At 38.8% G+C, this 26,505-nt stretch overlaps 1 protein-coding gene across 1 annotated transcript in view; it reads left to right on the top strand.

The window, feature by feature from the left end:
• The first annotated feature begins 1,578 nt into the window (after positions 1-1,578).
• The window catches only part of LHCGR (luteinizing hormone/choriogonadotropin receptor), a 69,659-nt gene continuing 44,732 nt past the window's right edge, over positions 1,579-26,505 (top strand). Inside the window, exons 1-6 of the mRNA XM_077134727.1 lie at positions 1,579-1,853; positions 9,808-9,879; positions 11,807-11,881; positions 14,811-14,885; positions 17,731-17,805; positions 17,894-17,971. Coding sequence (XP_076990842.1) covers positions 1,579-1,853; positions 9,808-9,879; positions 11,807-11,881; positions 14,811-14,885; positions 17,731-17,805; positions 17,894-17,971 — 650 coding nt within the window. The remainder of the gene's footprint in view (positions 1,854-9,807; positions 9,880-11,806; positions 11,882-14,810; positions 14,886-17,730; positions 17,806-17,893; positions 17,972-26,505) is intronic.

Here is a 26,505-nt window from a genome sequence, read left to right as displayed (position 1 = left end):
CTGCAGAGTGGCTTCCTAGAGTTGAAATACTTAATGGAAAGTTGTTCTTTATCATTTCTTTAAAAGGCTATCAGGTGAGGTCTCTAAGAGATATCTGAACCCAAAAGAAAGATACCAAGTGGGAGTGTTTAACCTCCCTCTCAATTGTCATAATTATAATCAGAGCAGAGTCAAGCTCCAGGGACAAGTCAGAGACATTTTCTTAGACTTCAAGGTGACCCATGATAAGAAGAGTCAATTCCAAAGTACTGAATCTACCCTAACCCTTACCAAGGAAATAGAACTGGCGTTAGGTATAAGCTGGGTAGCTTGAATCTTTCACAGAGAGAAGCTTTAAATTAAAACAAGTGCTTATTGAGCTCTTACCCTATATTAGTGTTGTGTAAACATTTTTTAAATGTCAGAAATCTATGAGATAGTTTGTATCATCATCATTTTATAGTTGCTGGAATTAACCTTGAAGGGATGAAGCTATGATGTGAGTTCTGGCAGTCTGGTTACCGAATCTGCACTCTTAAAACTACCATGGCATGTTGCCTCAAGAGAGAAAGCATATGCATTTGGTGATGAAGACACATTCCATAAGGAATGTGGCACCTGAGATACCTTTAACCAAGGGTAGAATTTGACTAACAGAAAAGGGTGGAGATGTGCCAGATGGTCGAAATAGTGTAGATGAAAACAGAAAAGTATAAGGCAAATCCAGGAAACACAAATGGTCTGATTTGTCTAGGGAGGTGGTGGCCAGTAGTAATATAATGTGGGTCATATGTATAATTTTAAATTTTCTAGTAGTGACATTCAAAAAGTTTTTAAAAGATGAAATTAATTTTAATATATTTCATTAATGTAATATGTGCAAAATATTATCATTTCAACATATAATCACTATCAAAATTATTAATAAGCTTTACATTATTTGGTTGAAACAAGACATCAAAAGTCAGTGTGTATTTTACACTGATGACACATCTTAATTCAGACTGGCCACATTTCAAGTGCTCAGTAGCCACATATGGCTAGCAGCTGCCATGTTGAACAGTGCGAGTCTACAGTTTTGGTTACATGAGGGGAATAGTGAGTGATATGAATGATAAATGAAGTTTGAGCCTTTATTTGGAGGGCCTTAAATGCAAGACTGAGATGTTTGTAGATAATTAGATAAGCCTAGGGAAATTACAGAATATATCTGTACAAAAGAGTGACATAGTTAAAATTGCCAAAAATTTATTAACCTAGGCAGGCAGAGGAAAGCCAGGATGGGATAGGGGAAACCAATCAGGGGGCTATGGAATAGTCAAAGTGGAGAAAAGAATGGACAAAGAGGAGTGGAGGTGAGGAAGAAATAAAGGGGCTGAAGGCAAGAGAGTGTATAGGCAGAATCCTCCAGAGACTAGGTATCCAATGGTAGAATAAAGGAAACATCGATACAGGTAAATTCTCAAATAATAGTGCAGGAAAAAAATAAAAAGAGTGAAGCCCTAAGGAAGATGAAAGAGAGAAAAAAACCACTGTCAGTCTCCAAAGCTTCATGGATGAACAGGGGTTTGAGGTGCATCTTGAAGCTGAGGACTGAGCATGCACCCTCAAGCAGCCACAGATCCACCCAGGAGGCTTCAAGCAGCCACAGATCCATCCAGGAGGCCTCAAGCAGCCACAGATCCATCCAGGAGGCCTCAAGCAGCCACAGATCCATCCAGGAGGCTTCAAGCAGCCACAGATCCATCCAGGAGGCTTCAAGCAGCCACAGATCCATCCAGGAGGCTTCAAGCAGCCACAGATCCATCCAGGAGGCTTCAAGCAGCCACAGATCCACCCAGGAGGCTTCAAGCAGCCACAGATCCACCCAGGAGGCTAGGCTTCAACAAAAGAAATCGAGGATCCTATAAAAGGGTATATCAGCAAGCTTGTATGAACAATAGAGATGTGCTTTGATTGAAGGAGGACACAGCACTGAACCAGGAATGAGGTGACTTATGTTCTAATCCAGAACTGCCACTAAATTTTCATGAGGTTTGAGAGAAGCCATCTCACCTTTCCTAATTTACAATTCTTCATTTGTACAGTGAGGGGTTGGACCAAATGATCAGTAAGCAGGCCTTTCATTCTGACATTCCTTGAGCCTAATATAGCAAGTGCTTAAAGGAATAGTCAAATGATCATTAAAACCACCTGGATGTATTTTTAAGGCGCATTTCAAAAATTCCTGATGTAAAACTTAACATACTGGATGTTCTAGAATGCTAGTTGCCAGAAACAGAATGGCTTTTCAAAAGGGGAATTTAATAAGTTGCTAGTTTACAGTTCTAAGGCCGAGAAAAATGTCCCAATTAAAGCAAGTCTATAGAAATGTCCCATCAAAGGCATCCAGGGTAAGATACCTTGGTTCAAGAAGACCAGTGAAGTTCAGGGTTTCTCTCTCAAGTGAGAAGGCACGTGGTGAGCACAGTTAGTTTCTCTCTCATCTGGAAAGGCATATGGTGAACACGGTCAGGGTTTCTCTCTCATCTGGAACGGCACATGGTGGACATGGCATCATCTGCTAGCTTCTTCTCCTGGCTTCTGGTTTCATGAAGCTCCCTGGGAGGCATTTTCCTTCTTCATTTCCAAAGGTTGCTGGCTTGTGGACTCTCTGCTTCGTGGTGCTGTACCAGTCTATGCTCTCTCTGAATCTCCTTCATTCTCCAAAATGTTTCCTCTTTTATAGGACTCCAGAAACTTATTAAGACCCACCCAAATGGTGGAGACATGTCATCACCTAATCCAGCTTAACAACCACTCTTGATTAAATCACATCTCCGGGGAGATGATCTGATTACAGTTTCAAACATACAGTATTGAATAGAGATTATTCTGGCTTTATCAAATGGGATTTAGATTAAAACATGGCTTTTCTAAGGACGTACATCCTTTCAAACCAGCACACTGGATGTCCCTCTAAATACTGACTTCGTATTTCAGCTCATGTTGGAGTCTTAGCTCCCTCTAAGTAAATGCTGAAAACAAGAGGCAATTAAATGGAGACATTCCCTGCAACGTCACCAAGTAGATCTTTGCATTTGAAAGCACAAAAATTTAAAGTCATTTTAAAAGGGGAAAGCCATTTTTATTTAATTCCAAGATGAAAGCAAGTTCATTATAATTTCTGAGCGGTTTTGAAAAGAACAACAACTTTCTTAAGTCTGTTAAAAATAAAGCATCTTATAAAATAAATACAAAAATAACATTCTTTTGAATTAAAATGAGGTAATGCTTCCCCCTCGCACATCAACAAATTCCTTAAGCAAAAATGCCTTGAAAGTATCCTTTTTCTCTCTCTTCCTCCCTCTGATTTTTTGGTGTTTTAAAATTCAAACTGTATAGCTCTAGCAACAAACTAATCATCTGTAAGAGACGATGGATGTTTGTAACTTCGATGATGAATAAAACTATTTCTCTTCTGCCATGTTTAAGGCAGGAGGAAATGTAAAAGCTTCTGCAAGAGGACCAAAGACACCACAGCCTCTGGCTAGAGTTCTCCCTCTTGCTTTCCTCTCCCTCTGTCTCTGCTCAGGCGCTGGAACTTTGTAGGTGGCCCTGCCCTGGGAACCATCTTGCATGCCAAGCTCTTAAACACCAAGAGGAGGTGGAGAATCTACAGTTGTCATTTGCTTTGTGCAATACCTGTCTTAAAATACATATAGAAAGAGAATGTGTCAATTGAACCGTATTTTCCATTCACCCGGGAGATTGCTATTTAAAGGAATCTTGCAGTGAATCCTTCTGAAGAACAAGGAACCCTTTGGTAATGTAGGTGTATCCCGAGTTGATAAGGTTTTCTAAGCAAGGGTTTTCAAATACTTAATTTCCTTAAAGGGAGAAACAGAGCCCTCCTGACTCTGAAGGTCTCTACCTAACATTTTTTTTTTTCGAGTTTTTTAACAAGACAGTGAGCTGGACAGATTGGATCATCCATATTATTAAATTCAAGTGAAAAAAAAAAAGAAGTGACCAAGCCCTATCCTTGAGTCACCAAGAGACATTAGAAATCACTGGGGAGGATATGATACAGTGACATTACCTTCTTCAAGGTAATAGGGTTTATATCTGAATGCTCTTTGCTTATCAGTAAATTTCCCCGTCCCCACTGTGACAAAGTACACTGGGGGCTTGGTGACTGGAGTTGGCTGGGAAGGGAATAGAGTCAAGACAAAGATTAAAAAGTTGACAAAAAGGAGCTCTGAAAGTGTGAAAGTGTGATGGCCCCTCAGAGTAGAGTCACCTCGAGGCAAGGAGGCTTTATAATATGCACTGAGAAGTCCTTAGATATGGACTGCCCAGGGGAGAGGCCATGATCTTGGGTCAGGTGGTGATCTTGGGCTTTGGGGAATTCCAGGACTGTAAATTAGCAGAGAGCTTCACCCACTCACTCTTCCAGCTACTGGGGGAATACGTGCATCAGTCACTAAGGGGGTTCTGGTGGCCTACGACAGCTTCCACCTCAGGCCCTAACACAACTGCTCTGGGTATCCCTGGCATAGGGTTCCCATATGTGCCATGGGGCTCAGTTTGAAAGCCAAAACCCAGCAGTGAGAGATACTAGGCTGATCTTAATCAGAGAGAATCTGGGAATGTTCTGTGTCTGTAGAGTTCCCTAACGGGCAGAGGTATAGGGGGCGGGATCTGGTAACTGGGAAGAAGGGAGGCTGGAAAAAAAAAGGAATCTGCTCCTGGATGGACTCTGGGAAGACAAGACAGGCTACAGGATGATGAATCAAGGCAAAACTCAAGCACCAATAAGGCACAGCGGGGAGTAAGTGTGATTTAAGGCATGCAAGTACACTCTTGCCCTCCAAACATGGGTTCCGGTTTAGATAGTTGTCAGCAGAGACATAGGGCTTCAATGAAGTCATGACCAAGCACAGGATTCCAGGGCTTAGGTGTGTGGAAATAAGTGAAGACTACCAAAATGGGACAAACAGTGGCTATTTATTCAGAGTTTGCTATAGCTAGGGAGTTAGCCACCAATCACTTGCAGTTGGCAACGAATCCAAGGCAGGCAGGGAACTTGGACAGCTTTATAGTGGGAAAAAAGGGAAGTATGCCCTGAATGGAGTCTGTAGGCATGCAGAAGTGGAAACAGCCTAATTAGAAGAAGGACATCCTATGTGATTGTTAGGGGAGCATATTTGGTTTTGTTTGGTTGGTTCTAAGTTGGGAGCAGTGGCAAAAATTAGGGAAGCTGTCAGTTAATGAATAATGAATAAATCCTGGCCACTTTGAGCCAATTGCTAGGGTCGTGGTTTGGATTCCCAGGCTGGTTGCTGTAGGTTATAAATCAGAGTTCTACTTTTATATATGGTTTGGCCATTGTTTGCTTGTATATTCAGGCTCCCAGGACTTAGTTCCAATCTGAAGGGCTAGAGACTGCTGCTTCTTCAACTTTAACCCAGAACTGGAAGGGTCTATAATCTGCAGTAGATGAATGTTCCAGAGCTGATGAAGATAAGTCGACCTTTGTCATCCAATCTAAGTGTTTGTTTCAACATCTGTGGCACAGGTGCTTGGGCTGGGTAGGGGTTGCACGTGTTGCATCTTCATTTTTTAAAAAATCTAATTAAAAATGTAAAAAGAGACTATTAAAATGTAACAAATAGAACATCAACTAGTTCCATCCCCCTATCCTGCATTATTGACAGCCCCTTCCATCATGAGAAAGTGAGAATGAGCATAGCCCAGATATCCCTAAAGAGTAAGAGAAAGATCAAAGGTGATGGAGTTATACAGAGAAGGTAGGGTTCAACAAGCAAGTATGGTTGCTGAGTCATTATATTGATATTTCTTTTAGTCTCCAGTATCTTAGAGCAGCTAAAAGTAAAAACCTAAAATGGTAGAATTGTAACCCTTACCAAACTCTGAAATCTCTTGTACAACTAATTGTTCTACTGCGCTTTGAAGTTTATTGCTTTTTTTTGTATATGTGTTATTTTTCACAAAAAAAGAAAAAATATTTCTTTTAGGCTTCAATGTTTTGGAGCAGCTAGAAGGAAAAATCTGAACTAGTGGAATGGTAACCCATAGCAAACTTTGAAATCTGTTCTGTATCTACTTGTTTTGATGTGTACTTTGAAAATAATTACTTTTTTTCTTTTCTTTGTATGTATGTTATATTTAACAACAAAAAAAAGTTTAAAAAATAGAAAATGTAATAAATGTAGTCAGTGGCATAGTTCCTCAGTCATATTCTACTTTAGCCATCTCAGGTATTTTTCAAGAAGCAGAGAGAATTTTATGCCCTGCAAGTTCAACCTCTTGTTTGTCCAGCAACCCTGGTCCTTTATAGTCCATGTGTAGTTTGGGAGTACTACCCTTGCATGCTGAGACAGAAAGATCTATGCTGCCCTTTCATTTTTCTTTGCTTTATACACTATGGTCCTTCCCCTTTTGACGCTGGACAGCCACCGAAAAGTCCTTGCCTTTGGCCTCCATTCTTCCAGTTCTCCTTTCCTTGGCTTCTGCATAATAGTAAATGATCTGATGAGACCTTCCTACAAGAGTTCCTAAAATTCACAGAATGTGTGCAGTACATACATGCCTAACTTAAAAAGAGAGAGAGAGAGAGAGAGAGAGAAGGAAGGAAGTCTGTACATCAAAATAAAAATTTGTTCTTTTCCATTTGTCTCTCAGGCTCAGAGCGTTAGGTTGATCAATTTCTTTATTCAACTAACATTAGCATTTTGTCCATTCAAAGCCCCTCTCTGATTTTAGTTATTTATTTATTTTATCCCTTTTTCCTACTTCCATTCCTCTCAGCCCACCACAGGCACCCATTCTAATGTGTGACTTAGTTTATATGTTTTCTTTTAAACGGTCTAATAATATGTGCATGTATTTTGATCCTGCAAATATATATCTCACTGATTTCTTAGTTGTTTCTCAGCCCTGTGATTCTGACATCCAGCTGTGCTTCTACATGTGCCTTCAGACTGTTGCTTTAATGGTGGACAGGGTGGGCATCCACATGTTACCTGTTCATTCACCCAGCGGTGGACATGCAGGTTGGCTCCCACTCTCTGATATCACAAAAAAAATGATATGAAAAAAACCCTTCCACATATTCCCTGAATTACCAATATGAAAATTTCTCTGGAATGTACAGGAGTAAAACTGTGGGGTAATTGAGATAATCACTCCCATTGTTAAAAGTTTCTGCTTCATGGAAGGAATCATACAAGCATCCATCAAAGAGGGAGCACCCTCAGTACACTGAAATGGTTATTAACAGATCACAGGCCATGTGAGCAGTCAAGATTAAAGTACAAGAGACAGATACATGAATGCTTAGTAACTGCTGATATTTGAAGATGTAGGAGAAATGGAGACATGACATCTCTGAAATTAAAAATATGCCAATAGAGAAAAACGGTTGTGGGTTCACAGAACCACAATTTCCACATTGCTTTTTGGGAGCACATCTGTTGTGAAAAGCAAGGTTCACCTCCCGTAACACGCCTCTCTCCCCATCCTCTGCCCCCCAGGCCCTTTTCTCACCCCAGCCACGTCTACAGTCTCCTGCTGTTTGCTCAGTGGCTTTTTTATAGTAGAGGCTCTATTTTTACCCTCATCACTGCTGCCTTCCCTGCTCTGCAGCATCAACATCAACTCTGAAAAATTTCATCTTGCATCAGGGCTGCTCTGTAGTCACGGGGGACTGTCAGTGTGTGATCTACAGCTTCCCTCTCTTCTGTCCGACCTTTGCACCCCATCCCTCATCCCTACATCATCCAACAGCTCAGGCAGCCTCCCTGGTCAAACCGGAGCCAAACTGCTCTCCTGGGAGCCACTGTGCTCCCATTTCGAAGAGGAAGATGCCTGCTGAGAGGTTCTAACTTCTGGGCTCCATTTACATGAATAAACAGCTCTGAAGGGTTCGGATGAAGCTTTTATGTAAACACTCTCCAAAATATGTTCTACACTGCATTTTCCTCAGCAATAAAGATTCTGGAATCAAAATTTAACTGTCAGCTTTATTGATGTTGCATGGGATGCAGTAGAATTCAGCTTTCTTTTCTGGAAATTTATTGGTTTGGTAGTGCAAAGAGCACTAAAACTTTGTTTTTAATCAGTAAGCCAAGCGGACATGATTCCAGAAAAAATATAGGAAGCAAACATGCGATCACAAGATTTCAACCCCCTACTGTCCCTATTCTCCTCAGATCCCCTGTTAAATAAGCTTGGGCACTGAAAGACACGCTTGGTGGGACTGTTTTCAGGAATAGTCAGGATTACTTTTGGATTACTTCCTCTAGGTTAAGATCATCTCTAAGAAACTGTACACCAAAGCATTTTGCTGAAACACCTTCTCTAAGTCAGCTCTTAAGGAGGAACCAATGGCCAACTGATTGTAGGAGCAATAGATTGCGACAAGCCTCCTGTCAAGAGAAGCAGGGTTCCAATGTCTGCCCTTCTGTCTTGCTAATCAAGAGAGAGTAGGTTAGGAATCACATGCTTTGGCCAGGATGGCATGGTAAATGGAACATTTGCTTGACCAGGTTGTGTTACTTTTTTAGGTTATTGAATCTATTTGTGACCTGATTTTTCATCTATAAAAGGGAAATACCCATCTCCCACCATTGTTAAATAGGTAAAATGAGGATATAGGTGGGTGTGCATAACTCCCACCACACCTTACACCAGAAGTAAGTCCATTCTGGAACAGCAGAACATTTCACGGGTTCAAATCCTCTTGTCTCAGAGAACGTGTTCTTTCCCAGTAACTGAGGCAATCCCTGCTGCAGATATTTGTGAAAAGCAAGGCAGCCTCTCTGACCTCTCTTCCCATATCCCTGATATTCACTTCCCACCAGAAACACCCTGGTCCAATACCCCCTCTCTGCCGATCCTCAGACCAAAATGTGGACCACTGTAGATGCTCAATAAATACTAGTTGAATATGCATCTCTGCCTTGCATACAGTTTCTCCTGAGTTACCTTAACCCTGGTTCCCCTTAGGACTCATACATCATCTTGTACTGGTTTGGCTATTGCTGACTAATCATTCCTTTCTCAACTTTTATTTACTGCATCACTTGTAACTCGATTTCAAGAATACCTAGATTGTTCCTTTGGATGAAAAGGAGGGTCTACAGGAAATGTTCTCAGAGATAGCCCCCACAAATGGCAAAGATGCCCTTAGGAGGTAACTGTAAGAGCAAAGTAGTCTGGTTGAGATAATATTGAAATAGGCTCCTTGGGGAAGGTGGGATAGATTAAAAGAAGAGCATATTCCTAGTGAATCTTCCCTCCTTCTGCTGCCTGGTTTCCAGTTGTATTTTCATCATTCATTTCTCTACTTTTACCCAAATAGCTTAGCTCCCAAGCAAGCCTATGAGACCATTCTAGAACTGTTTATTAATTATTTGTTTGGTGCTGAGCCCTGTGCTTTATATGGTCATCTTGATTAATCACCACAACAACCCTGTGAAATAGAGATTTCAATTTCATGATGAAGAAACTGAAGCTTAGTGTTTAATTAACATGCTCAGGGTCACACAACAAGATAGTAGAAGAGTTGGGATTTGAACTCAGGTGTATCTGATCCCAAAGTTCATGACCTTAATCACAAAATTTCACACTCATTAATAAAGATCAAGAATGAATCATGGCCCATGTCTTAATTGATATAAACCAGATTTCTGAGCCTGCATCCCATTGTTGAAAACACTGTGGACTCTACACATTTGCACACACATACTCGCTTTATTCATAAACTGAAAATGCACCCAATCTTAAATCTTAAACTCTTGACTTTCCTTTTTTCTTTTCTAGATCACTCACCTACCTCCCTATCAAAGTAATCCCATCACAAGCTTTCAGAGGACTTAATGAGGTCATAAAAATGTAAGTAAGATACTGTATATCAGAAGACATTCATAATTGGATTTTTTTTCTAAAAGAAAGAAAAGCCAAAAGAGAATAAATTTTCTAGGAGAGAAATTGTCTTTAGGAAGCCTCAGTATTTTTGTCTGTATCAATACAAATAACATCCAAGAACCTTTTAAGAATGGGTATAATTTTCAAGAATCATTAAAATCCAGGAATTAACCTTGCCTCAAAAAACTGAATGCATTTTGATAAGTGATGATAAATGTCTCAAGTGAAAAAGAAGATAGATTCCAATCATAAAAATTCTGCTTCTGCTGGAGCAGCTATTCCCCCATGTCACATTTTTAGCTAACACCCACATAGAAGAAAATGTGTGGGAAGTTTCTTATGCATCAGAAGGTAATCTTTGTATCTAAAATATAATACGTGTATGACCAAAACATATTATTTATAGCTCTATTGATGAAAGCCATTTATCACAGTGTAAAGTAGCCTGATAATAGAGTGTGTTTTCATGTTTGTTCAAATGAAACTTCAAACCTTTGTCCCTGGGTCTATCTTCCAGGGCCCAAAATGCTATACACAGAGAGAGTGAGCTTTCTCAGGAGTTCCGTATAATGGGAAGGACATCCTCCTTCATGTTAGCCTGAGTCAAAGGACCTCAAAGCCCATTGCTTCTCAGAAAGCATCTCTGATCGTAACAATCCACTGGGAGCAAATTTTCATCTCTAAAGAAGATGCTACACAGACAATCTTAGCTCCTTGGGGTATCTTTGACTGCTCTTTGGGGTCCTAGCAAGCAATGAGGATATTAAAAGTAATTCCTCTAGAATTAGTGCATATTACAGAAAATACACTGCAAGTTGGTCAAGTAAATTGATTGGGCCTAGACTTTGCTCTTGTGCTTTCAAATTTAAATGTTGAATTTTACTAACTTTTAATGCATTAAGACCTCCTAGTGAGAAAAGCAGACATATAGTTACATAAGCAAACCATTAGGCAACAAGACGAATCAGCCTAGAAACAATCTATTACATCCTTGTTCCTAAAAGACCTCACTGACTTAGGCTCTGCCTTTCTCTTGGCAGATGCTCTTACCAAGTTAGAATGAATGTTGGCCTTAGAAACAAGAACATTTGTGAATTTGAGACTGTTTTTCTCAGCTGGAAGCAAATAGTTTATGTTGGGACTTAAAGTAACACTGATATACATACATATTTGAGGGTGGTATATAGCAAAGCTGATTCCTTTACTTTTGTCCTTTTTAAAAATTCAATTCATTCTTTAGTCAGTCCACTCATTCATACCCCTACAATGTGCCAGGAAATACAAAGGCACCAGAGATTCAGCAGTGACTGGGATGTACTCCTGTCCTCAGTTTGCTCACAGAATGAGCAAAACAGTCAAGGAAACAGCCAACTCAAGAAGGAGGCTACGTACATCCTCAGAGTGCCTCGGAACAGGATTTTAGAAAACCAAGGGTTAAGGGTTATGAAACCTCAAATTCAACCCACATTAAATGAGAATGATGAAACTGGGAGCCCAGAGTCCCCAATCCTAGTCCCGAATCTTCCTAGAAACACTGCCTATCTTGTCAGGACCTTAATATCCAGAGCTGTAAACCAAGGGAATCTGACTAGATTTTCTCAAAGGGCCTATCCACTTCTAACAATCTGTGACTCTGTGTCGTAGAGAGATAAGAAACAAACCACCACATAAATAGGGGTTACTGAAGCTTGCATTTTAACTGCACCTGGGTTATAGAGGCCCATCAGTACCCCTAAAGGGAGATGTTAGCACTTTATGATGAGGACAACTTATGGCAGCCCTGTTCTTTTTCAGAAGGATGCACTGGAGCCCCGGTTGTTGGGTCATACCCACAGCTCACCATCATGCAGACACAATCATTTCTTTCATGTTTCTTTTTTTTTTCCTCCCCTAGTGAAATCTCTCAGAGTGATTCCCTGGAAAGGATAGAAGCTAATGCCTTTGACAGCCTCCTCAATTTGTCTGAAATGTAAGCATCAGCTAACAGATAGTTTATTGCTGTACACTATTACCCTCGCTGGCTGGAGCCCACTTGGTATTTGTATTCGAGCATCCACTGCTAGGAATCCAAGAGGAAAAGACTTCAGCAATTACTGGGTCTGGGCAGGCACTAATTTCTCTCACTGCAGTGGTCTGAAGGTTGCCATAGTGACAACTGCTTCTCCCTGGGAGCTGTATAAACTCTGCAACAGCACCACACAAGGTTGGAAATTAAAATTCGCATTGTAGAGTCCTGCCAAGTGCTCTTACCTTATGGAAGGGAGGATTTGAATGCTCAGGGAGTGGAAAATTTTGGAAAGGTGCTTATTGATCATAAATTGGTTTATTGGGGGGCTGTTTTGGCATATTTATTCATCCAGTAAATGCTTCTTGCACATCTACCAAGTAAAAATTCTGTGTCGGATATGTGTGTGTTGAGTTTATTATTATTGTGTTGTTTTAGAAATAACTCTTCAAAACAATTCTTTCTGAATTATCATTTTTCCCCAATTCACATAAAGAATAGGAGAAAACTGCCTCATTTCAGTTTTCAGTTGATGAACCTTTGGCCTGAAGAGCTTAAATGATTTGCCTAATGTCACATAGCATGAGGTTAATTGCATGCTGGAGCTGGAACCAGAAATCAGGTCATGTGACTACTAACCCAGGGATCTCTGAACTTTTAGAAGAGGACTCAAACTTCATGTCCTTAGAAATTTCAAAAGGAAAGGGAAGTGGAGGGTTGTAGCAAAAGTTTTTGAGCATGTGTACTTTGCAGTTCCTCCAAATTGTATCATTTAATATTCACAACTACCCTGCAAAGTAGAATAATTATCTCTTTTGTTCAAGGAAAGGAATGGAACCTTAAAAGGTTGAAAGATTTTGTCACATGACCAAAGCGGTACCTTAGACAATGGCAGAGATGAGACTCAAGCCCAGCCCGTCTTTCTTCAAAGCCTGAGCATTTAGCACTGTACCATATCTTCCCTATGAATGAGCCAATGAGTAATTATCTAAAATGAATAATTAATTGATAAGTTTGTGAGTGTCCACCAAATGTACAAACCAAGTCAAGTGCTGCCAGAGTACCAAGGAGGTAAAATACAAATCTTCCCTAGGAGATAATAGTGTAACCAGGGAGATGAGGCTAACCCATCAAAAAATTATGGGGAAATCCAAAATAATGAGTAACTAAGTGCAAAAGATACAGTCTGGACTTGGCTGTGAAACAGAATCACATGTGGGGTTCATTACAATTTTAAATGTCAATCCTATCTTAGACCTAGAGATCTGTGGTTTCAACAGACTTGCCAGGTGATGCTGGAGCCCACCTTATCTTGAGAACCACCAGGACAGCTAAAGATAAACTAAACTTACCATGACTCAAAGCAACATTTATCAACAGAAATGCTTCAAGGGAAAGTTTATGGATTTTCCCCAAGGAAAACTGAGACTAGGATGTTAATTCCATGTAGGCTTTCTTTATTTTGTTAACAGCAATATCCCCAGCACCTAGAACTGAGTCTCACACAGAGGTACTCAATAAATGTTTGTGGAATATATGAATGAGTGATCTAAAGTGAGACCTCCAAAAACTGTTAAGAAAGTAAGGTCCTTTCCATTCTGCCCACATATTGCCCTGTTTGGTCCATGATTACTTGAGTTGAAAAACTAATTACAACAAAATGTCACAGCCATCTGAAGAATCAAAAGTTCTTAAACAAAAGTTGGAATTAGGCACCAATGGTGGATAACTATAATATGGTGAAAGGAGCACTAGACTTGGGATTAGAAAAACTGGATTCACATTCCAAGTTCAGCTACTTTTCAGCTGACTGTAGACAAATCATTCAACTTCCTGGTTTCATCAACAGTAATAACAGCACTTAACTATGAATAGGGTCTTACTGTGATCCAGACACCCAGATTTACTCTTCACAACCATCTTAGGAGGAAAATGAGGCACAAGGAGTTCTATGTAATCTATCCAAGGCCATGCAATCAATAATTAGTAAAACCAGGATATATAATTAAACTGACTCCAGATTCCATGCCCTTAGCCAATATACTGTATTTTCTCTATAGAAAAGGAGTAATTATCATTTCCTTAGGTTGAAGCATGTTGATTAAGAAAGCCAAAGGTATTTACTGTCCTTTAATTGAATTCAAAGTAAACAGTACCCTGAAACTTCTCAAAAGGTCACAGTAATTGCAGGACTGGATGAGAATCTGGGTAGGAGTAACAGCGCTACTTGGCTACACTGTTACAATTTGCAGAGCCTCCTTCATATATTATCTCTTTAAGCTTTTACTACCTACCAACATGTGAGGTAGGAAGAGTCCATAATTTATACTAGTTTTACAGAAGAGAACCCTTGGCTTAAGGAAGTTCAAAGGATGCTCTTCATCACATAGCAAATTTGCTATGGACTGGGCATAAACATACAAAAATCAAGCCTCTGGACTCTGCTCTGGACTCCACAACTAGGTGCCCCTCTGGGTAACTGGTCAGTGTGGCTTCCAAACCAATATGAAGAGGACCAGTGGGTCCACAAGGGAGAGTAGCTAATGTGCTCATCTCTCCCAGGAGCAGACTCTCCCATCACTCCCAGTGTGCAGGCTCCATGGTGAGGCAGAAACTATATGGCGTGGTTTCTTCATGTCCTGGAGTTGCCTGTTGGTGCTGCTTTGGGGCTGTAAGGAGATTCTCACCCTCACACCTGCCTCAGCAGGAGTTTGAGAGCAGAGCTTCTTGGATATCGCCAATTGGCTTTCACCATCCTGCTCCCTTCCCAGGGGTCTAAGGAGCTCCTCTCTGGCCAGGCATTTGAAAATCACTTGTTTTTTTGTTGATGTCCTTTTCAACCAGCATCTACACATCTATGAAATGCTGCTTGCTTTCCCCTCTCTCTTTACAGACTGATCCAGAACACCAAAAACCTGGTATACATCGAGCCTGGAGCATTTACAAATCTTCCCCGGTTAAAATACTTGTGAGGAATTTTCCTTTTTCAGCAATTGGGGAGAGGGGCATTTGATGAAAATCAAAATAATTTAAAAGTTGAGAACGATTTTTAACCATACACTTTGTGTTATTTGCATATACCTCTTCAGACTTCTGATTTAAATTTAATCAGCATTTCTTGAGGACCTATTATGTATGAGCTCCTGTACTAGATCTGTGCACATTTGTGTAACTGGCTGTAACATTTTCTCTGACCTAAGCACCTGAGAAGAACATTACTCCTTTGCAGTGATTTTCAAAGTTGGAGGTGTGAATGAGGAATCACAACACTTTAAAAGGGGTGATAAATCAGAATCTCTAAAGCAGGGTGGTCACACAGGCACAGAGCAGGTGAAAGCAGGGGAGGCAATTCTGATTTGACCTCTATCACTAGTTGAGAATTACCAATATCCTTTACTTCATTTGTTCATTAATTAAGTAAGAACTTTTTAGGTATTGACTTCAGGTAGCCTATGTGCCACATAAACTTTCCCACTGAAGCTTATTAAGTCTACTGATCAGCCTTGTAATTTGAGTCCCACTGTAGTCCAACATGTTCATTGCCAACAATAGAAAAAGTCCTGAAATTTGATGAAATCTATAAATTTATCTCTATGAATCCTCTCACATATCTAATAATCCCTTATTCACACAAAAATTAAAATGCCCCAATATGAATGCCCTCTCTCTCTGATAAATTAAATATCTCTCCTGATAAATTAAATATCATAAAATTGCCAAAGGATTAAAGTCCCATGCCACCATTACACAAAAGAAAAAAAGAGAGGAAGGGGGACATCTTCTCTCTAGCGTTCTACACCATCTGTGCAGTCTCAATCCAGGGCCTCCTTCAGGAACAGCAGTAGGAACCTGTACAGTTTCTTTGACATCTCCCACACCAGAAAATTCCAACCCTGGGAGTTATGTTTTTCCAAAGTTTCAGGGCATCTACAGTATCGATATCTACTTTGGAGCCACTATAGCATCAACCGCTTAGGAAAACCACAAGTCCTAAGAACCACATTTGACCACTGTAGCACATTAGTATCTATTAGAGATTGAATCATGTGTCCCACAAAAGACATGTTCTTAATCTTAATCCATGTCCATGTGGGTGTGAATAGGACCTTTTGAAGATGTTGTTATTAGTTAAGGATGGCCAAATTGAATCAGTGTGAGTTTTAGTCTGCATAACTGGAAGACTTATAAAGGGAGGAAAGCAGTGAGAGATGCCAGAAGATAGAAAAGCCATAAGGCAAAGAAAGTTGCAGGAGGAGACTAAGAACATTGCCATGGGGCAAAGGACTGCCATTGCCAGAACATTATCAATTCCAGGAGAAAGCATGGTCTTGTTGACACCTTGATTTTTTACTTCTAGCCCTCAAAACTTATGAGCCAATAAATGCTTGTTGTTTAAGTCAACTAGTCATATTTGTCATTGCAGCTCTGGCAAACTAAGACAGTATCTAAGCATTAGTATTGTACTGTTTTCTTAGAGCTGCCATACCAGAATACCACAAACTGGGTGGCTTAAACACCAAAATTTATACTCTTACCGTCTGGACACTAGAAGTCTAAAATCAAGGTATAGCAAGGCCATGCTCCCTAAGAAGTCTCTAGGGGAGGAAACTTCCTTACCTCTTCCAACTTCTAGAAGGCATCCCTTGGCTTGTAGCAATAAAGCTCTAATCTCTTACTCTACCTTCACATGGCCACCTTCCCTTTGTTTCTGTGTGTCTCTGTTTCTGTCTTCTCATATGACTACCAGCTATTCTGGATTAAGACATACCCTAATCCAAAATGATCTCATCTTAACTAATTACTCTGCAAAAATCCTGTTTCCATATAAGGTCACATTCATACATTCATTCATATGAGAGATTAGGACTTGAATACATCTTTTGGAGGGACAAAATTAAAACCAAAGCACTTATCTTTATTAAATAGCATTTTTAGCAAAAAAAAAAAAAAAAAAAAAAAAGCGATATTCCTCAAACCCCTGTAAACTGGCCACACTGCAAGGCAGGGAGTCCATGTGATCTGGGGCAAAAAGTAAAAAGGAGAACAGAGAGAGTCAAAAGAGAAGCCTGGCTTCATTTCATTGCCATCAGTGTGCCAGTTAATTCCTATCAGTTGACTGGTGAATTTAAAACTTGGTTTGTAAAATTCAAAGGAGCCTCATTCAAAGGAAATAAAATATCCTTCAATGTAATCTATTAATGTGTCCTTTCTCCTCTTTGGTAGTTAAATGAAAGGTAGAAGGAAAGGAAGAGGAGTCTTGAATGGCTCTAAACACTAAAAGAATGTTGAATGATTTCAGTGGAACACAAAAAAGAACTTCTTGAATTGCAACGTGGCTAAAGGAGGTATTTTAATAATGAGGGGTATGCATTTCTCACATGGAGATAAATCTTCCTGAAGTGTTTGATTTAAAAACTGTTCTGAAGTAGAGGGGTGCTTTCTGGAACTATTAAGCACGTGGAATAAACTAACAAAAGGAAATAGAATACAATGTAATAAGAAAACAGAATTAGCAGAATAGGAAAATACTGGCTACATAAATATAAATGAAAAAGACTAGAAGTATAGACCTCAACCCCAGATCTCTATATAGGAAACATTAGAGCCACTTCTCACATAGTATTAGGGGCTTTTAAATTGTGACAATTTTCATCCGCTAGCAGAGTTAATGATCAATCCAAACTCAGTAATTTTAGTTTAATGTGAAAACAATATTTGCAAAGTGTCTTTCTATTCCTATCAACCTTTATGCTTTAATGCCAGTTATTTTTACTTACTCTCTGTCCACATCTCCACTCTACCCCAAATCACAGAAGCATCTGTAACACAGGCATCCAAAAGCTTCCAGATGTTACGAAGATCTTCTCCTCTGAATTTAATTTCATTCTGTAAGTACCAGACTGATTGCAATGCATAACATTTTCCTATTTGTTGCTAAAATTTGGAAAGTAAATATTTCTCATTTCTTTCCTCAAGGGAAATTTGTGATAACTTACACATAACTACCATACCAGGAAATGCTTTCCAAGGGATGAATAATGAATCCATAACACTGTGAGTAAACTCCCGTTTCACTTTCTGCCATTCATCCTCTTTCTAATCTCAGTTCTAACTTCAGGTGAGCTCTTTCTCATGATTTACCAAGTTTCTCACTTACTGGTGATATTCTTCTTGGCCTAAAAATTCCAAGGGTAGGAGGATCTGTGTGGGGATTATAGCCTGATCAAAGGTTCAAATGACAAGCCACCAACCAATTCCATTTAAAATTAACCAAATGGGCCCTGACAATGTTCATCAATTTCCAACTGATGAAACAGCTCACTGCATCAATGGAATACTCTGAGCCTGGAGGGGAATGACTGTCCTGATTAAAAGAGTACAGGAATTCTAAGATTTTGACTGAAATTAGTTTGGAAGGATATTCTCCAAGTAAAAAGAGTAATCAATGGACTCTACTCTCTCCTCTTATTTTTTACCCTATTCTTGGGACTTCACCTTTTGTTTCTGAAGTAGCACTACCTATGCTTATTCCCTGAATACTTAAAAATAACACCTTTCTGACTTGGGAATAACTCATCAGGTTACTAAGCTCACAGTTCCTGTCTATTTCATATTGTTTCCTAGGCCTTGCTATTCTAAGGATGGCCCATGGACCAACATCTTCAGCATCCTCTGGAAGCTGGTTAGAAATGCAGAATCTCAAGCCCTACCCAAGACCTATGGTCTTAGAATTTGCATTTTCACAAGATCTCCAGATGATTTACATGCACAGTAAAGTTTGAGGGGCATCGAACTAAGATAACCCAACCCATTCTCTTCACATTACAACTGCCTGCTTCCTTCCCTCTGAGGTCCCTAACATGTTCACAGGGGAAGCCCTCTGCCCCACCACCCTGGGCACCATGTCCCATTTATATCCAAAGTCCAGTGACCCATATTCAATTATTCTTCTTACATTCATGTCTCTTTCACTCTTTCTGCTTTGATTACAGACCATGGCAGGATTTGGATAAGGCAATAAATAAGTTCACCTTCAAGGACAGAACAAGAGACAATGATTTTGAATGACCCTAAAACGATGATGTAGATGTGAAATAAGAGAACATCTCAGAGGGCCCCTTTCATATTGTTAGGTTCTAAAAATTAATATCAGTGGTACATTGCACTTGTATAGTACTTTTACTTTGTATAGGTATAATTCAATATGCATTAGTGTCATGTTACAAATCTGTGACTAATGTGGGCCTGGCTTAAAATAATCAAAAGAATACAGAGCAGCAACAAAAAATAATTTCAAAATAACCCAAGTTCTTTACTAGCAACTCATTAACATCAGGAAGGAGATTTTGTAGCTCTGAGAAATACTTTTTTGCAGTCTCCTTTTTCTACTCCTGCCACTTCTTTCACAAACCACAGCTCATCCAGCTGTCTATAAAGTGTTTCTGAGCCACCATTGGATAATGGGTTTGAAACTATTCTTTCACTGTGTCCCCTGAAAGAAAAAGGGAATTCACAGAGTGAACTCTGAGGGGGAGATTATGGAGTCTTCATATATCTTTACTGGGAATACAAAAGAAATATGATAAGAACCACATACCAAATAGCTTATAATGTCAGTGGGGAGAAAAGATGTGAGATAAAAAATGAACAATACAAGCCACTAGATATTTACTGTGAGAGTTTGTGGTATACAAAAATAAGATCTCAGATAAATCCTCTTGGGTTAGTGGAGACTACACATTGGATCTGAAACTTCAACTGGACCTCAGAGGATCAGTAACATTTGTATGGGCAAAGATGATAATAGCTGCGAATATTTATATAGTATTCATTAAATATCTGTACTGTTTAAGTACTTTTTACATATTAATTTTTATAAGAGAAATTATAGGTTTACAGAGAATAGAGTGCCCATATCCCCCCCATTATTATCAACATTTTGCATTAAAATGGTACCTTTGTTACAATTTATAAAGGAATATTATTACAATTGGGTTTATATTTATATTAATGTTGGCCAGTGTTATGGTTCTTAAAAAAAATTATTCTAGCAACATATATACAACATGTAATCGTGTTACTTGAATAAACTGGCCACATACAGGTTAAATCGTAGTGTGCTACAGAAAATAGAAATTTTGTACCAAATAATCTCTTCCCTTGGTCTTAAACAGAAACTGAAGTTTTAAAATACAGTCAGTATCATCCTTTACCCTATATTCTAATTTACCTTAATCCTAACCAGATCAGCTCTATTCATATCTCTAATTGAAGTCTGATCTCTTCTTCAGCTTCTTTAACAGTTGCTGTCTGGGGTAATTTCAGAGCTGCAGAACTCTAACTCTGAGACTCTGAGTATCACACAGATACCCAAAGTTCCAGGGAATGACCAGGTTAATCACAAACAGCACAGCATCTCAGAATTTAGATATAACAGTTAAAACTCAGGAATAGATGTGACTGCTATAAGAGCTTACAATCTAGGAGCCTTTACAATAAGCCTTACTGAACATTCTGTACTCCTTAATCATCTATTGACCAATCTTTGCCCATATTCTATCATCTGATAACCTATGCTCTCTGATTCAATTCTCAGAGTTTGCACATTATAGTTAGTCCAGAGTAGTGAGACCTTACAATATTAAATTTTTTTATATCTGCCATTTCTATTTAACAAATGTCTCATAACATGAATTTTATAGACATCTTTGACAATATCCCTCAAGGCACAAAGCTTAAGCCAATGCTGTTCAGCACTGAACATCTGAAATCAAATTCATTCAAATTTGAGCAATGTGCAAATGAAATATTTTTCATATATTAGACTTGCAAATTGAGTCTTCCATTTATTTCTTATAATTTTATCTACATTTTAATGTTAAACTGAAGTTATAAATTACAGGATCAGAGGATGCCTCTTGAGGCAATACACTATGTATCCAAACTGTTTTTTTGTAGTTTAAAATCTGTCAGCTTTCCCCTAAGATCTAGTTGTACCAGGATTTTGCATGTTTTTATTGGGTTTGTCTTTCTGTTGTTGAGTTGTAGGATTTCTTTATATATTCTGGATATTAAAGCCTTATTGAATACGTGGTTTCCAAATATTTTCTCCCATTGGGTAGGTTAACTTTTCACTTTCATAATAAAGTCCTTTGATGCATAAAAGTTTTTCATTTTGATAAGGTCGATTTATCTATTTTTTTCTTTTGTTGCTTTTGCTTTGGGTGTAAAATCTAAGGAATCCTGAAGATGCTTCCCTATGTTTTTTTCTAGAAGTCTTTGTTCTTATACTTAGGTCTTTGATTCACTTCCAGTTAATTTTTGTATATGGTGAGAGAAATGGGTCCAGATTCATTCTTTTGCAGATCGAGATCCAGTATTCCCAGCATCATTTGTTGAAGATGTGCTATTTAACATATACTTGAAGCAACAGCCATTATATGAAGTAATTTCCTTAAAAGGCAAAAACATGGGTCAGAGTGGACTGGATTTATCTACCACCACTACCAGTGACATATTTGGGGATTTTGTTCTCTGTTACATTAGCAGTCCTGTTTTCCAAGGTGAGAATGCTTTCCCTATTGAGTAGACCTGTACCCTTCTCAAAAATCAATTGGCTGAGCTCTTTAGAGCAGGGGTCAGCAAATTATGATCTGCTTGCAAAATTCAGCTTGCTGTCTGCTTTTGTGTGGCCTTAAACTAAGAATGTTTTTTACCTTTTTTAATGGCTGAAAAAAAATCAAAAGAGTTCATGGCACATGAAAATTATGAAATTCAAATTTCAGTGTTTATAAATAAAGCTTTATTGGAACCCATGTTCATTCATTTAAAAAAAATCAATTGGCTGTTCTGGAGCAGCTAGAGGGAAAAATCTAAGTAATGGTATGGTAGCCCAAGACAAACTCTGGGATCTTTCCTGTAACTATTTGTTGAAGAGTGCTTTGAAAACAACTGCCTTTTTCTTTCTTTGCTTTGCATATATATTATACAATAAAAATTTTTAAAGAATCAATTGGATATAATTATTGGATCCCATTGTCTATATATCTGTCCTTGTGCAAGTTCCATGCTGTTTTGATTACTGTAACTTTCTAATAAGTTTTAAAATTGGGACGTGCTAGTCCTCCAATTTTGTTCTTTTCCAGAATGGTTCTGGCCATTCAGGGCCCCTTGCCCTTCCACATAATTTTTTTTACTTATTTTATTAATGTAGTATATTAATTGATTTTCTTATATTGTCAAAATCCCACTTTTAATTCACTGTTGGATTCAGTCTGTTAGTTTTTTTGTTGAAGATTTCTGCATCTATATTCATAAGAGTTACTAGTCTATAATTTTTGGTTTTGTGGTTTCTTTATCTGGCTTTGGTATTGGGTGATGTTGGGCTCATATTATGAGTTAGGGGGTATTCTCTTCTCTTCAATATTTAGGAAGAGTTTGAACAAGATTGGTGTTAATTGTTCTTGTAACGTTCGGTAAAATTCACCGGTGAAGGCATCTGGTACTGGGCTTTTCTTTATTGGAAGGTTTTGCATTACTGATTCTACCTCTTTACTTGTCATCAGTCTGTTGAAAGCTTCTATTTCTTCTTGAGTCAATATATGTAGTTTGTATAGTTCTAGGAATTTGTCCATTTCATCTATGTTATCAAATTTGTCATATTCTTTTTTTTTAGGTTTAATAGAACTTGACTGTATCCCTTAGCAGAAGCATTCTCACCTTGGAAAACAGGACTGCTAATGTAACAGAGAACAAAATCCCCAAATATGTCACTGGTAGTGGTGGTAGATAAATCCAATCCACTCTGACCCATGTTTTTGCCTTTTAGGGATATTACTTCATATAATGGCTGTTGCATCAAGTATATGTTAAATAGCAGCACATCAACTCCTTAGCAGGTCATCCCTATCTGGTACCTTAGATATGCTCTTTTTTTTAGCATTTTTTATTGTGAAATATAACATATATACAAAAAAAGCAATAAATTTCAAAGTACATTGCAACGAACAAATAGTTACAGAACAAGATTTCAGAGTTTGGTATAGGTTACAGTTCCACAATTTCAGGTTGTTCCTTCTAGCTGCTCCAAGACACTGAAGACTAAAAGAAATATCAATGTAATGATTCAGCAGTCATACTCATTTGTTAAATCCTATCTTCTCTGTAATAACTCCTCTTTCTCCTTTGATCCTTCTCCCAGTTTTTAGGGGTAGTTGGGCTATGCCTATTCTAACTTTTTAATGTTGGAAAGAGGTGTCAACAGCATGGGATGGGGGATGGAACTAGTTAATGTTCTTGTAGAAACCCTCTGGGTTTCAGGACTTATCTGGTTTAGGAACCATCTGGAGGTTGCATGTTTCTGGAAAGTAATCTTAGTGTGTGAAACTTTTTTTTTTTTTTTTTTTAAAGGAAAGACAGAGAGAAGGAAGGAAGGATAGAAGGAAGGAAAGAAGGAAGAAAGGGAAACATCTTTAAACATTTTCTTGTTTTATTGTATTCTGTTTCTCCGTTTTTGTTACATGGGCTGGGGCCGGGAATCGAACCGAGGTCCTCCGGCATAGCAGGCAAGCACTTTGCCCGCTGAGCCACCGCGGCCCGCCCATGTGTGTGAAACTTTTGAATAATCTCAGATAGAGCCCTAGGTGTTCTTTAGGGTTAACTGGAATGTTGTTGGTTGGGGGTTGGCAAACTGTGGTAATTAGCAATATTTAACTAAAGCTTGCATAACAGTAGCCTCCAGAATAGCCTCTCAGCTCTATTCGAACTCTCTTAGCTACTGAAACCTTATTTTGTTACATTTCTTTTCCCCCTTTTGGTCCAGAAGGTATTGTCAATCCCACAGTGCCATGGCCAGTCTCATTCTGGGTTGTCATGTCCCATGTTGCCAGGGACACTTTCACCCCTGGATATCCTGTCCCACATGGGGTAATGATTTTCCTTGCAGAGTTGGGCTTAGAGAGAGAGAGGACACATCTGAGCAACAAAAGAGGTTTTCTGGAGGTAACACTTAAACATAACTATAGGTTGGCTTAGTTTCTCCACTACAGAAATAAGTGTCATAAGAGCTAGCCTCAAGATCAAAGGCTTTGCCTACAAACTTCGGAGTCCCTAATGTTTGAGATAGTATCAGGAGTTTCCCCAGTAGGAAAGTTTAATAGTTCCATATGTTTTCTCCAGTCCCTCAAAGGAATTTGCTAATACCTTTGAATTATCTGCCCAACATACTCTGGGATGTATCTGGATATGATTTTAAGCTGTATAGAATTAAAAGACCTCATTGCCATTCTGGGCTCCATGTGTTTGGGTTGTTTAAGTGAGCTATCCAGACAGGTTGAGTTAGATTATGTGCTACAGAAAATTTAGGTTTTGGACAATATAAACTTCTCTTCCTTTGGTCTCATATAGTAGGTGAAGTTCTAAAATACAGAAAATGTCATCCTATGTCCTGTATTCTGATTTACCTTAGTCCCTACCAGATCAGCTTCATTATCTCCACTTGAAGCCTGATCTCTTTTTCAGTTTCTTTAACAGTTGTTATATGTAGAATACTGACTTTTCAGACCTGCAGAATACCAACTCCGAGTCTTAGGTGTCACACAGGTACCCAAAGTTCCAGGGAAATACCAGGGTATTCATATATAGTACAGCATCTTAAAATCTAGAAATAACATTTACAGCTCTGGACTAAGTGTGACTGCTATAATAGCTTACAATCTAGGCCCCATTTTTCTTAAAAGTATTTTCTAAATGAGACCATACAACATTTGCTGTCCTGTTTCTGGTTTATTTTGCATCACATAATGTACCCAAGTTTCATTCATTGCATCCCTCGTGACTCAGTTCCTTTCTGTAGCTGCACAATATTCCATAATATATGTATACACTACAGTTTGCCATTCTGCTTCTCAGTCAATATATCCTTCAGCCACCTGCCTCCATGAGGCATCATGACCATTGTCCAAAGTAAACAATCCATGTCTTACATTATCCCCACTTAGTTATACAATCATCAACACTCTCAATTTTAGGCAATTTTCATTGCTCCAAAGAGAAAAATAACAGATAAACACACCCTCACCAAACAGAAAATCCAAACCTCCCTTTAGCTCTAATTATTTATCCCTGGTATTGTTGTGGTACTGTTAATGTCTTGCTGTTAACTATTGGCCATATCATGCAATAGTAGTTTTTCCCTGTATCCCTCTATCATTGACTCTTTGTACAAGATTCATATCTTTGAAATAGTTCATGCAAAAACTTATTTATATTTTTAGTGTTAATCAGTGGGCAACATGGATCAATACAACCCCTTCAATTATGTTCACCTTCAGTTTGGGAAGTATTACTTATAGACTTACTAATAAACTGCCTTTTTTTCTATCCATTCCCTTACATTTAAGTTCAACCTCATTAGCTATCCACTCACCCATTTTTAGCTTCTGTTTATTTCTAGGTCCCTGATATTCTACATTATAGGATTCTGAGTTTACCTTTACCAAGGTCATAATAGTGAAATCATATAGTATCTATCTGTTCTAGTTTGCTAGCTACTGGAATGCAATATACCAGAAACGGAATGGCTTTTAAAAAGGGAAATTTAATGAGTTGCTAGTTTACAGATCTAAGGCCGAGAAAATGTCCCAATTAAAACAAGTCTATAGAAATGTCCAATCAAAGGCATCCGGGGAAAGATACCTTGGTTCAAGAAGGCCGATGAAGTTCAGGGTTTCACTCTCAAGTGAGATGGCACATGGCGAACACAGTCAGGGCTTCTCTCTCAGCTGGAAGGGCACATGGTGAACACGGCATCATCTGCTAGCTTTCTCTCCTGGCTTCCGGTTTCATGAAGCTCCCCGGGAGGTGTCTTCCTTCTTCATCTCCAATGGTCACTGGTTAGTGGACTCTCTGTTTCGTGGTGCTGCAGCATTCTCTGCTCTCTCTGAATCTCTCATTCTCCAAAATGTTTCCTCTTTTATAGGACTACAGAAACTAATCAAGACCCACTCAAATGGGTGGAGACATGTCGGCACCTAATCCAGTTTAACAACCATTCTTAACTAAATCACATCAACCAGGGAGATGATCTCATTACAGTTTCAAACATACAGTATTGAATAGAGATTATTCTACCTTTAAGAAACGGGATTTATATCAAAACACGGCTTTTCTTAGGGGGCATATATCCTTTCAAACCAGCACACTATCCTTTTGTGTATGGCTTATTTTACTCAGCATTATGTCCTCAAGGTTCATCCATATTGTCATATACTTCAGGACCTCATTTTGTCTTACAGCTGCATAATATTCCAGCATATTTATATACCACATTTTGTTTATCCACTTGTCTGTTGATGGGCACTTGGATTATTTCCATCGTTAGACAATTGTGAGTTATGTTGCTATGAAGAATGGTGTGCAAATGTCTGTTTGTGTCACTGCTTTCAGCCCTTCTGGATATATACCAAGTAGTGGTATTGTGTTGACATACTCTTATAATCTTTTTTATTTCTGAGGGGTCCCTCCTTTCATTTCTGATTTCAGTTATTTGCATCTTCTTTCTTTTTTCTTTCTAAGTCTCTCTAAAGGTT

The sequence above is a fragment of the Tamandua tetradactyla genome, chromosome 17 (genome assembly GCF_023851605.1).
Source record: "Tamandua tetradactyla isolate mTamTet1 chromosome 17, mTamTet1.pri, whole genome shotgun sequence".
Taxonomy (NCBI): Eukaryota; Metazoa; Chordata; class Mammalia; order Pilosa; family Myrmecophagidae; genus Tamandua; species Tamandua tetradactyla.
Note: the sequence above shows the minus strand (reverse complement) of the source record. Positions and strands in the feature narration are given on the sequence as shown.